The sequence below is a fragment of the Cloeon dipterum genome, chromosome 3 (genome assembly GCF_949628265.1).
Source record: "Cloeon dipterum chromosome 3, ieCloDipt1.1, whole genome shotgun sequence".
Lineage (NCBI taxonomy): Eukaryota > Metazoa > Arthropoda > Insecta > Ephemeroptera > Baetidae > Cloeon > Cloeon dipterum.
Window position 1 is genome coordinate 25,348,187 of NC_088788.1, and position 12,060 is coordinate 25,360,246.

The window sequence follows — 12,060 nt, forward strand, 5'->3', positions numbered from 1 at the left end:
AGAAGTTAATTCACAACTTGGCTGACCATATTGGGCAGTGAGGCCGGTCAATAATTTGCAGTCGGCAGCGGCGAGATAATGCTTCATGACACACTTTACGGCCGGCAGACCGACCGACCGACCGGCTGGACTCCGTATTTTCGTAACACGCACGCTATCGTAACTGCGTAATTAATTACAATCCGCACGCCGAAATCGCCGATAAAACTGAAAGTGCTGTCTGTACCGTTCGTCTCTTTCCCTCTCTGCTTGTCCGTATGTATGTTTGCGGTTTGGTTATACTTTGATACGAGTAATGAGAGTTTTTGCACCTCCGCACCGAAGTTCACGCTGAGCTCGCGCCGCCACTCGACTTCAAAGGCGGCTGCTTTTATTAAATTATTGCCTCACGCTTGCTTTCCGTTTTATTATTCGGATCTGATTTGTGAGTTTTATATATAGATGCCAGATTAAGATTATCAAACAAGGCTCAGCTGCTTTCCAATTTACGCCGGGAGAGTGTTTCGCTTGACGGCTGAATTAATCCAATTGTGCCCTACCGAGCCCAGCCCACTGGCAGTGATGATTAGCGTAAGATTTTCTGCATTCGGCCCCGGGCCCGACAATTGATTATTTCATTGCCGAACTTAACCTACATTCCAATTCGCACGTGACACCCAAACCTCTTAATAATAACAAATTTCTCATTACATTCACTCTCGTAGGGTCGTTATTTATTTTTTCAATACCACGAAATTACTTCGCTTGAGGCAGATTGACTTCAATTTGGTTTCTTGTTAAAATCGCGTGTGCTTTATTGAGTGACAGATTTCGCTTCAAGCTCATGCACATGCTCGCATTTTATGACGCTTCAACGGTCATCGGGGTATTTACATTACTATTTCCAGTGTATCACTGCCGACGGCCAACTTCAGAGAGAAAATTACGCTTCGCATAATAAATACAAAATAATATGCATTAGAAAAACGCTAAATGCCCTAAAGGGTTGCAAAATACTGACCCTGACTAATTCAGATCACGGCGTGTTTGCCTCGACTGATTTATTCCACCTTTCATACAGAAAATTTCCTTTTTTTGGAGACTGAGAGCAGCTAATTAAATTTAAAAAGTTGCACGCCATTTATCACTTTAATCGGCGCCAACATACTTGCCGAAGACACTAATTTTTCTTCAGATCCCATTGGGTTTCTCTTCAAAACTTGCTCGCTAACACCTGATAAATTATCGTTGCAGCGGATGGGGAACGGTCTTCGACTTAGTTAACACGCAATTTCATGCTCCATACCACGAGAATTTTAAATCAATCAAGATTTGTACAAATTCGGCCAAAAGTACAAACATGATTAACGATTCACAGCAGTCCGCCAAGATGCAGAGAGAGATTCACTCGCGACGGCAAGACGATGAAAAACACCGCACTCGTATAAATTATTTTATGTACACACACGGTATGTAAGAACACAGCATGTAAAACATGTTCATAACGTGTCATCACTGTCTGCTCGTGTCCATGTGAAAATTTTACTCTGCCAGCCGCAGGGCTTTTCGTTCTCTTTTCGCAGAAACATAAAAGATTTTATTGTCAAACCACGGGTTTAAACATCTGAGCATTCCGATTAACGACATTCTCATCGAATAGCGGATATTTTTTAAACTAGCAGGCATCTCCTCGAAGATCAGAAAGGAATATCTTCAGGAAGAGACTGGAAAGTATTATCATCCCACCGATCTGTCATAATGTTTTATGGTAAACATTAAAGAAACGTGATGCTACCTAAGCAGAGCATATAATTTCGGGAATAATGACACGAAAAAGTTCTCATAGTTATGTATTTAGTCAAGCCGCATCTTCCTCGGTCTGGGAGAGAATGCGTGCTTTCTTTCTTGCTTATTTCGCCAATTTCCCTTTCCGCGTGTGTTTTGCAAATGAAAATTGATCGCAAATCACCTGCCACGGTTGTATGTCGATGAAGTAAGCAATAATATTGTATATTATGGTACCAGCATGAGTGAGTGGAGCAAGTTTCATATTTGTATTAAAAAACCCTACGCGATTTCTGCTCATTTCGACGTACACACACGCGCGCGCAGCGGTTTAGAGAGCGAAAAGAAAACTACGACTAGGAGAGGTGCGTGTTATTGAATAAACAGGAAAACACGGCCACGCCTTTCGTTTAGCCCAACTCGGGCAGAGGTTATCAAAATCACTGCAGTCACTTGCGTGGGACAGTAATGATCACGGCTAATTATCCACTCGGAAAGAAGGTGATTAAATAGTCCAAATTGAGCGGAATAGTACTTAATGGGGCTACCTACATTCTGGAAAACTTAGGAAACATATAATTGAACTGATTTTCTATACAATAATGATGCTCATTAAAACCATCTGGCATTCAAACAAAAAATACTTGCGGGATTACGAATCAGAATATTTCGAAAATCATTAACTTAAGTGGGAAAAGTCTTGTTTTGTTTTATTCTGAAAAGCATTAAGTAATTAACCGGAAACATTGAAAGTATATTTTTAATTGTCTCTGACCAACAAGGTGGATAAAAATTTGGATATCCTAGAACGATATGTCTGGTGGCCCCTTTATTTTGAACAATGAAGTAAGGATACGAAATAGTTTCACCATTTGTAATAGGAGACAAATTAAGTAAAACTCGTAAAACTTAATTTTCTTTTCATAAGCTATAATTTACTTCTGTTGGATGAGAAAACTCCACGACATTTTTCATTTTTGCTCTCATAATTTTGAATAATTTCAGATTATTATTTCCTAATTAGACCTACTATTGTGGAACAGTTTTCGAAAAAGCCAAACTAACGCTAGATCACTTCACCGCAATGAATGCGCCGAGATGTGATGCAATAAAACGTCAATAGTCGACGGTAAAAAAAACGGCAGGTTCCACAGGCTTTTTACTCAGCAGCTGATCGTGCGTATGAGCCTGCACAAGTATTTATATTACACGTGCGTGCAGGGAGCGAGTAGTCGCCACAGACGATTGAATGGGAGACAAAAAAAAGTTAACGAGGATTTTGAACGCGAATTCCGCCGTTAGCCACGACTTGATATAATATATTCATAACGAGTGTGCTTTCACTTTCATCTGAATACGCGCCAAGACCGAAATTTGCACGTAGCTGGACCAAGAGTCGCGAGTTATTAACGCCTGGCCAAAAAATTACGATTAATTGGCAGACGAGAGAATCAAAGGAAGCAGCGGTTTTGTCACTGTTCGCGCCACGCCGGATTCCCGTCGAGTGATTTGTTTGGCTAATTAAGAGTCTCCGCGAGATTGGTATGCGCGCAACTGGTTTGGAATGAAGTGGACGCGAGACTATTTGGGTTATAGGGAATGGAAGAGAGATAGAGAGGCACTTTCGCGACATATTGAACAAATTGTGGGCAAATCGTGCGGGCCGCGCGCGGTTCATTTGCATGTTCGTAACACTCGTTTTGAGAGCGGCCTCTCGTGCTTGCACAGATGCATGAATATTAATAATCGCCGTAATTACAGCGGTGCATTACACTGTCGGTGCATGTACCTGCCTTTTCCCTCCCGCGACCGCTGTTTTATGCAAATGGGTAGATTTGCATTTATTGAATCACGGCCGGTGCGTTCGCGGGGCGAAACTATTAGCATGCTACAACAACATAGTCTCGGCGCAGGAATAAACACAATCGGCCATAAAGCAGCGCAGACGTAACCAACTTCCTCTTGTTAGGATACTGGAAGGCCGTGGCAGTAAAATTGCATCTTGGAAAAATAAATGGCAATACTTCCGAAATTGGTGCAAAGCACACAACGGAATGGCATCATATGCTGCACAGGAAACAATAAATTAATATTTGCGATTTACGCTCAGAAGGATCCGCACGCAGAGAAAATGAAAGCAGCAAAGCGCAAGGTTGTGAGCGTAAGCGAAAAAGAAGTTATCCTGTTAATTTAATTACGGTTTCCTTTTTCGGCGTTGGTGAAAAACGATGTCAACTAATCGGCTGGCTAATTACCAGCCAAGGAAATTAGCGCACGCGACAGAGTTTTGGCGAGCACCAAAGAGGCGACAGAGAGGGAGTCGACGCCGAAAACGCCTGTGTCATTATGTTAAACATAGAAAGTGTCCACATTGGGTTTATGCAAAATCAGCAATAAAGCTGATGACTGCACTTCATACTTCATTCATTTTTCAAAGGCTGCTGCTTGATGATAGAAAGTTATCAAGCAAGCGCGCTTCAGCACAAAGAAAGAGTGGTCCGGTCGCTATTTTACATGTGCGCGCGGGCCGGCTCACAACTCCCGAAAACGAAGTGAATTAGAAAGCATTTATGCGGCGATTATGATGAGTTGATGTTTTTACGCTAGCTGAATCGATAAATCAGTCTCGCTGATTAATTATCCCACTCGGGATTCTGCCCGCTCAAAAGGTCACAGAAAGTGAATTATTTTTCCCGGCGCACAAAATTAATTATAGGTGCTTATTGTGACTAGTTGGTTTCATTCACTGATCACAATGGATCGCGGACTCACTGACAATGAGGTGTTCAAATGGAGCTTTAAGAGGCTCACTTTTATCTGCACTTTTCCTCGTGCATCTTAATTGCTCCAGGAAGTTTGTTGCCGTTAGAGCAATTTTCAAAATTCGCTCTTATTTTAAATATTAACCGAGCTAGTTTTAAGTACTCGCATTTCAAAGAATAATTTCGTCACTTTTTTCAATAGAAAACAGCATTATAAGTGATATGTAGGTTGTGACGTTCGTGGGAAAAATGAAAACGCACAGGAATCATGTTTGTTGCTTGACACGTTAATAATATAGATAGGCGCTCGAAAATTCGCACTAATAAGTGACCCTCTCCTTCTTGATTTGAGCTGAGCTGGCAAAGTGATTTATATGCGTAGAGAATATTATATGCTGAACTCGCTTTGAAATAAATAGCCCAGCAGTTTCACTTCGCCCGCTGCTTCTGCTGTGTCACCCAGCATCTCGCATACAATAAACAGAAGTGAAACACACTTGCTAGGTTTTTGGCTCTGCAGGCCGTTGACAGCGAAGCGAGTCTCTCGGTGGTCTAGGTAAAGGTTGGACGCCAGCCAAAAACCTGACAGACGCGCCGATACAGCAGGTGACAACTTTTTATTCTCACAGCGTGCGTGCATTAAGCAAATATGTAGATGTGTATGCTCATTACGGGCAAATTGGCAGACGCAATTATTGGCTTTGATATGTGAATCAATTTTGAGGCGGAAGGTGCCAAACGATCTGCGGTTTCCTTGCAAGATTTTAGAAAACCAACTGGACTACATTCGCAATATCTCCTACACCTGGATGACCGAAAATGGATGATCTCGATTCTGGCCGCTAATAAACTACAACCGCGCCAACCAGCATTTATAAAGTGGATTTTATTTATTTCTTTCAATTTTGTTCAAAAATATATGATATGCTGCTTGATCCTAGCCGCGAGCCATTTAGAAATCACCTACTTCTAGAGCGGTGAACAATTGATACTGCCGCTGCCGCTGGTCGGTTGGTCGGTCGGTTGGTGTGAGGCGAATGATACCCCAACGAGAGTTAATTTCACGGCATAACAGTAAAAATTAATATCGGCCTACACACAATCTGTCCCTCACTCGATCAATTGCAGCTCCGATTTCTTGTTTGTTCAGCAACTCGCCTAGAAACCTTTTAAGTCCGATCTTGGGCTGTGCGTACAGCGCCTAATTAAGGAAAGAGAAATGAGCTGGACCTCGGGCTTTTCGCGTTGCGTCAGCTCCATTGTTGTCCGATTGGACACGCTCTCGTGAAAATTTCCGCTAAAACAGATCGCGGACCTAAATTATTTCCTCTCGATTTAAAAAGCGATCAATTATAGAGAATTACTGCATGAACTCGATAGGTGCGTGAAATTTTATATATCACGCAGTGAGCGTAGGTGTGGCACCTACACGCTCGCAAGGTAAAATTAACTTGCACGCGGCTGGCCGACAGCTGCAATAGTTCGCACAGCCTCTTGTTTCAGACTGAGTTTTGATTTCAGCAGAACTCGTTCTGCGTCAATGTAACATTATAGTGGAAGGAGGAAGTTGAAACAATAATCATCGCAGTAATTACTCTTTGAGCGCAAAATGCGTTCAAATGAAAGCGAATAAGTTGTTATATGGGTGAAAGGGGATAAATACGTAGGTCCAGCTGCACACGAGTTCGGTGTACAATCGCTGGTGCGTTTTTTCTGTTTGAACGCAAAGCCGCGACGGTAAAAATTTAATAACAAGTTGCAGGCGATCCGATTAAATCGCTCTCAAATTGATTTATGCAGAAGACTCGCGAGTAGTTAAATTTTTACGGCACGCCAACTGCTAAGGCACGCTTTATTCTATGATTTGAGTAATAAATCGAGGCTTCTGTTGCGAAATTACTCTCTCGAGCCAGTTGCAGTGACAGCGAACTTACCGCAATTTCGATTTTCAAGCACAGCAGTCGCTGGCGGCGGCGTTAATTTTATTAATATTCACTGCGACTAATGAAACAAACAACGAAGCCGGCTCGCCGTATGCCATGTCGGCCAAGCTTGATTTGCATTACGACCTGCAATGGCCGTTGCATAATTTTCAATTACTACCGCCCGACTGACTTGTATACGTGTGTACTGTTGCAATAAGCCCTGATTTTTCTTGTTACAGAGAGCAGTACCTGTTCAACGTTTTTGAAGTGATCGTGTCCACCCTCGAGTCCAAACTGCAGAGGATAGAGAACTTGGACAAGGCCGTGGAGCACCTGATGCGACGCGTTGAAAATCTGGACAACAGAGTCACAGATAACCTGGACAAAACCGACTCGGTGATTCAGAAGCTGAGATCGTTGGATTTGCGGCTCTTCCAAGGTGGTCTCCGCGGTTCTAATAGCGCAGAGAGCACTTTGAGAGGCACCAATACTAAAGATGCGGTCGAGTCGTTGGACATGCGACTCGTTTCGCTCAACAAGAAGGTGACCGATATCGACACCAAGTTGAATGGACTCAAGAATCAGCTTGACTCCAACTTCTTGCCAGCCGACGACATCAACGCTGAAGCTAGCGAGAAAAAGACGATGAGCATCGACATCTCCAAAGCTATCAATGCCGAAATCATGCAGCACATTTCTCGCGAATTCGACGGCCTGAAGAACACGGCCACCAACGTCGAGCGCAAGTTGAATGTGCACATGAATTCAGTGCATGAGCAAATGAACAGAGCCCTTAACATGATAACCGAAATTAAAGAAGCCGTGGTCGAGCCAGAAGTTAAAAACACTACTCTGCTAAGAAATAGCAAGCTGGACAAATTGGCTAGGCAAATGTCACCTATCATCGGCGTGTCCGAAAAGATGGACGAGGTGTGGGACGTGGTTGTCGGCACAAAAAGCTCTGTCGACGGTCTCGTGCCAAAGTCTGACGAACTTTTGACGCAGACGCAACGCCAGGAACGTGCCATTAACGACATCCACGCCGATCTGCGAGTCAAGACGAACAAAATCATCCAGAACCTGGACATGGTGGAGCAGAGGCTGAAGAAGCAAGAGGAGCGACCCGTGCCAGCCGATTTGCTTTTGGACCCAACCATCGATCGTCTGGTCGAATACGACCCCGCTAGGTACACCGTTGACGGCGCTTTGCCAACCCCCGACGAAATCGTGCCTCTCACAACCCAAACGACCACGACCCCTAGACCCAGCCCAACTACAACCACGACATCGACCGTTGCCACGGCTAGCACACCTCTGCCAGTGCAAGTTGCCGCCGCCCCGAGCACCTCTGGGGCCGCTGTAAATAGGATCAACCCGTCGAGGAACAGGATAATCTTCCCTAGTGTCAAGAATAAACCGTCTCCAGCCAACACCACCTTCACGTCGGAAATAATTGCCAACGTCAAAGACGTCAAAGTAAGTGAAGCGGATAAATTCATTTGCCCTGATTCAATGATAAAAAGGTTGAAAGTGAAATCACGCTAATAGTTAGTTACTATCCAATGCAATAATTCACGCTGGAACGTTGTATAAAAAGCATTAATGCTCACCACTTCTGCTCGTGATATTATTGCAGTGGATTGCAAGTAACAGGAAGCTATGGACCGTGAAATAAATAAAAAGATCGAGTTTGCTGTTATATTGCTGTAATAAAATGCTAAAAGAAAAGGCGTGCTGAATGTACAGTACTTTAAAAAATGTATCTTTTAATTGTAATTTCAGGGGTACTCATGCGTCGACTTGCTGAATGCTGGTATGAGAGAGTCGGCCGTCTATTATTTGCAAATCAGAGGCACCACCTACTGGTATCTAAAGGTGTACTGTGAACAAGAGGTCGCCGATGGTGGATGGACTGTAAGTATCACTTGACCGCTTTGATCTATTTCATTTTATCCATCAATGTGTTGCAACAATTATTCGGCATTTATATCGACACGAATTCATGCCTTTTATTATCAGCCAATGGATCAATAGATCAGAGGCCTTGATAAGTGGAGCCTTTTCATAAAGATTATCTTTCTCTCTTGGTGGTAATTACCATCATATAATGCAGGTCACTGCGTATTGTGTGAGATTGTGTGCGCGGGTTTAAAAAGTGCTGATGTTAAGGAGCAGCAAAAACAAGTAGTTTTAAAAAATATGGACCGCATGAGGCTTAGAACGCGCGCGCTATTAAAAGTAATTTAACCTCTCTGAATGGCACGCAGCGCACTCTTAGTTTTTTTTCATTTTGTACAATTTAGAAATTTAACTGGTGGCGTTACCCAATGATTTTCACCGCGGCGAAAACGTACAGCGCTATTACATGAAACGCACGGTGAGATCACCACCGTATATTATGAAACAGCAGAGACCATGTTGTTAATAAAATTGATAGAGACGCTTATATTGGTTCAAGCGGAGGACTATTTCTAATCGAATAATAAGAAGCAGCAATAAAAGAGATTGCATTGTGGCCGAATTTAAATAGGTCGTAAAACTCTAAACTGAAACTAATTAGACAATAGCAAAATAAAATAAAACTGTTGCATCTATTAGCATGCATGGAATATATTTTTTATCAAACACTAATTGATAAATCTTTTTTAGGTCATTCAACGACGAGACGATTTCGGCGAGCCCAGGGAAAACTTTAACAGAGACTGGAGTGACTATAAAAACGGCTTCGGCGACCCGAGCAAGGAATTCTGGCTGGGCAACGAAAACATTTACATGCTGACCAATAACGAAGAGTACATGCTGCGAGTCGAGTTGGAGGACTTTGAAGGAAATAAGAGGTATAAATTTTGTGCAAACAATTGCTAATTGCAGCGAAAGGTTGCAGCCTTTAACATCCTAAAATCCGTGTGCTTGTCTTGGCAGGTATGCACAGTACTCGCACTTCAAGATTTACTCAGAGGGCGAGTATTACAAGCTAGAAATCGACGGATACGAAGGCAACGGCGGCGACTCGTTAAATGATCCCTGGTACGGAAGCAACAACAGCCCATTTTCGACATACAACAAGTGAGTTCCGCGATGCAAGAATTTTTTGTCCATGTCGCTCATGCTTCTTGTTCTACTCTCAGAGACAATGACAGATCAAGTTTGAACTGCGCCTCAATGCTCAAAGGAGGTTGGTGGTGGAAATCGTGCGGAAGAGGTCTGAATGGCCTTTACCTCAACGACCCACAGGACCTCACAGCCAGACAAGGTAAGGCACCGCGAACTTGGCAAGCACTTAGCACTATTTTTTCAGCAAAGGCTTTTTGTCGACTTACTGATTAAAAACTGAAAACGATAAAAAGGAAAATGCAATATTGTCAGTCTGTCTTTTGGTTTAGACAATTTCTAGAATATTAATTTTTTTTAAGTCAGAACGCCATCATAAAGTTGCAATATATATATAATTCTTTTGAAAATTATAACGTAGTGGTTGGGGCACTAGCTTATTAATCACTACTACTATTCTAATCATTAGTTTCAGGTAGTTGTTCGCTAATGCTACATATATATGCCTCAATTTCTCCTAATGTATTTTTTGGTACTAATTTTTGAACGTTTATTTACTTGCAAGGGAGAAATAAAATGAATTGAATGCTGAATTTACTCCTCTCATTCTTTGATTTTGATTTATTAATCTTATCTTTTGTTACAGGCATTGTCTGGTTCAGATGGAGAGGATGGGACTACACATTAAAGAGAGCAAGCATGATGATCAAGCCAAAAGGAGCAGTCACGTCGCCCTAATTGATCGCAAAACGCTTTCTCAGCAAAGTACTGTCAATTTTTAAGTACTTTGCATCACCTCACAAAGATACGACGATGATAGATTTATAATTTCAATTTCACCCATCATCCCCCCTCCCCTGTTACCGACAAACAACCGCACTCATCATCGACTAACTACCCTCTTCATCAAATCTGAGACTAAGCAAGCACCGGCCACAGAAAAATTCAGCAGAGATGGAATTTTTAACGAGGCAAAAACGTTGGGTTCCTTCCCTGGAGCGAACCATCCTAGAGGCTATGAGAACGAAAACAACTCTTTTCTTACTTGGCATACAAGACAAGAGCTCTCTTCTTAATTTTATTAGTGACTAACCTTTGAAGTGGCTAGTGAGACAATTTGTGAACATGGGCGTTAATTACACATTTTATTGCGTTTCGACACCCGTAATATAGGTAATGAAATACTAAATATTATCTTTATTTATACATTTTGCGCATCTTAACATGTAGGTGTGAAAAGCAAACACGTATACACTTTCTCGAGAACTGCATCAAAATTGATTGGAGTTAATATATTTAACACTGACGTGCCTTAAATATGAATTGATGTACAATATAATTTAAGTTTCATCCTATTTTATGTACCCTCTCCCTACGTGTTTGTCACCAGTTTCAATTTCGTTTGTCATCATCATCGCGCCCCTAATTTTAGAGTGTAATTTTAGCGAATAAAGAGCGGAGGAAACAATATTATGCTGATGCAAATTGGACACACGGCTTTCTGTCAAATTTGGGTTAGTGAACTTGCTGTTCGCACGATTGGCGCCTCACAGGGAGATATTATCACATTTTCGAGGCGCCATGCCCTTCAGTTAATCAAAGTGGTGACGGTATACAAAACGCGATTTTACCACTGGCTATCGAAATTCCTCTTTAATTGCGTCCCTAAGCATTCTCACGTCTGTCAATTTGACTTTCAACAAAAGCAAGACTCGGAATTTATTATCTGTACTGGTTGTTGTAAATATGCTGTATAAATAAGATTTTTTTAATAACATGAACCGACGCAGTTTTATTCACTCCCTTTAAAAATGCAAAATCTGTACAACAAAAGTTCTACTCACCGACAGGTTTCAGCTCTTCCTTATTCCATGGACACATGCATGTCGAAGCATGCCCACTTTGGATACAGTGCTGAAGTCTTCTCTCCAAGGAATTCAACTAAAAATTTTACCCTTTTATTGAGTATCACAACCATTGTAACACATTTGAATACCTTTTTCTTAAATAATCGAGCTTCAGCCTCATATTGGTCAAGTTTGCTGTTGCTTCTTTTTTTCATTTTGAGTAGGTGAGACAATATTCTGAAACAAAAATGTAAGTGGTTAGATCTATTTTCTTTGAAGTTTCAAGAACATGGAAGTGGCCGATGAAAAAAAGGACTTACAAAGACATCAATAAGTTGTGTAACTCAACGCGTCTACCAGAAATTTCCAGAATAACATTTCTTTTGAATTATTGTTATAATTATAAAAATGGTAAAATATATAATATATTTCAGTAATATTATATGCTTCAATGTAAAAGTATTAATCAATAAATTAACAGTATGTAGAATTGTATTTTGTTCTAAATAAATTTATATATTTTTAAAAATATTTAAATATAATTACAAAAACAATTTTTTACTAAAATAAAAGTTATTAGTGAGCAAGGAGTTGTAAAATTTAGTTTAATCAAGCTTATAATAACGATCTTAACGAAATCGGGATACAGTACCTCGCGCCCATACAAAAGCGAAGGCTACTAGGGCAGTCTTGATAGCTAAACTAAGAGAG

General features: G+C 41.4%; 2 protein-coding genes across 3 annotated transcripts in view; one reads left to right on the plus strand and one right to left on the minus strand.

Moving 5' to 3' along the window:
* The window catches only part of LOC135941562 (angiopoietin-4), a 36,013-nt gene extending 24,730 nt beyond the window's left edge, over window positions 1-11,283 (plus strand). Inside the window, exons 2-7 of the mRNA XM_065487181.1 lie at window positions 6,691-7,927; window positions 8,234-8,365; window positions 9,101-9,288; window positions 9,374-9,517; window positions 9,580-9,704; window positions 10,149-11,283. Of these exons, the coding sequence (XP_065343253.1) occupies window positions 6,691-7,927; window positions 8,234-8,365; window positions 9,101-9,288; window positions 9,374-9,517; window positions 9,580-9,704; window positions 10,149-10,240 (1,918 nt within the window). The 3' untranslated portion in view covers window positions 10,241-11,283. The remainder of the gene's footprint in view (window positions 1-6,690; window positions 7,928-8,233; window positions 8,366-9,100; window positions 9,289-9,373; window positions 9,518-9,579; window positions 9,705-10,148) is intronic.
* The window catches only part of LOC135941557 (centrosome-associated protein 350-like), a 102,942-nt gene that overhangs the window by 88,257 nt on the left and 2,625 nt on the right, over window positions 1-12,060 (minus strand). For both annotated transcript variants that reach the window (XR_010574992.1, XM_065487176.1), the window contains exons 2-3: window positions 11,499-11,586; window positions 11,347-11,443 (exon numbers count right to left, since the gene is read on the minus strand). Coding sequence is in view for 1 of the 2 variants with exons in the window: in XM_065487176.1 (XP_065343248.1) it covers window positions 11,347-11,443; window positions 11,499-11,564 (163 nt within the window). In the remaining variant the exon portion in view is untranslated. The remainder of the gene's footprint in view (window positions 1-11,346; window positions 11,444-11,498; window positions 11,587-12,060) is intronic.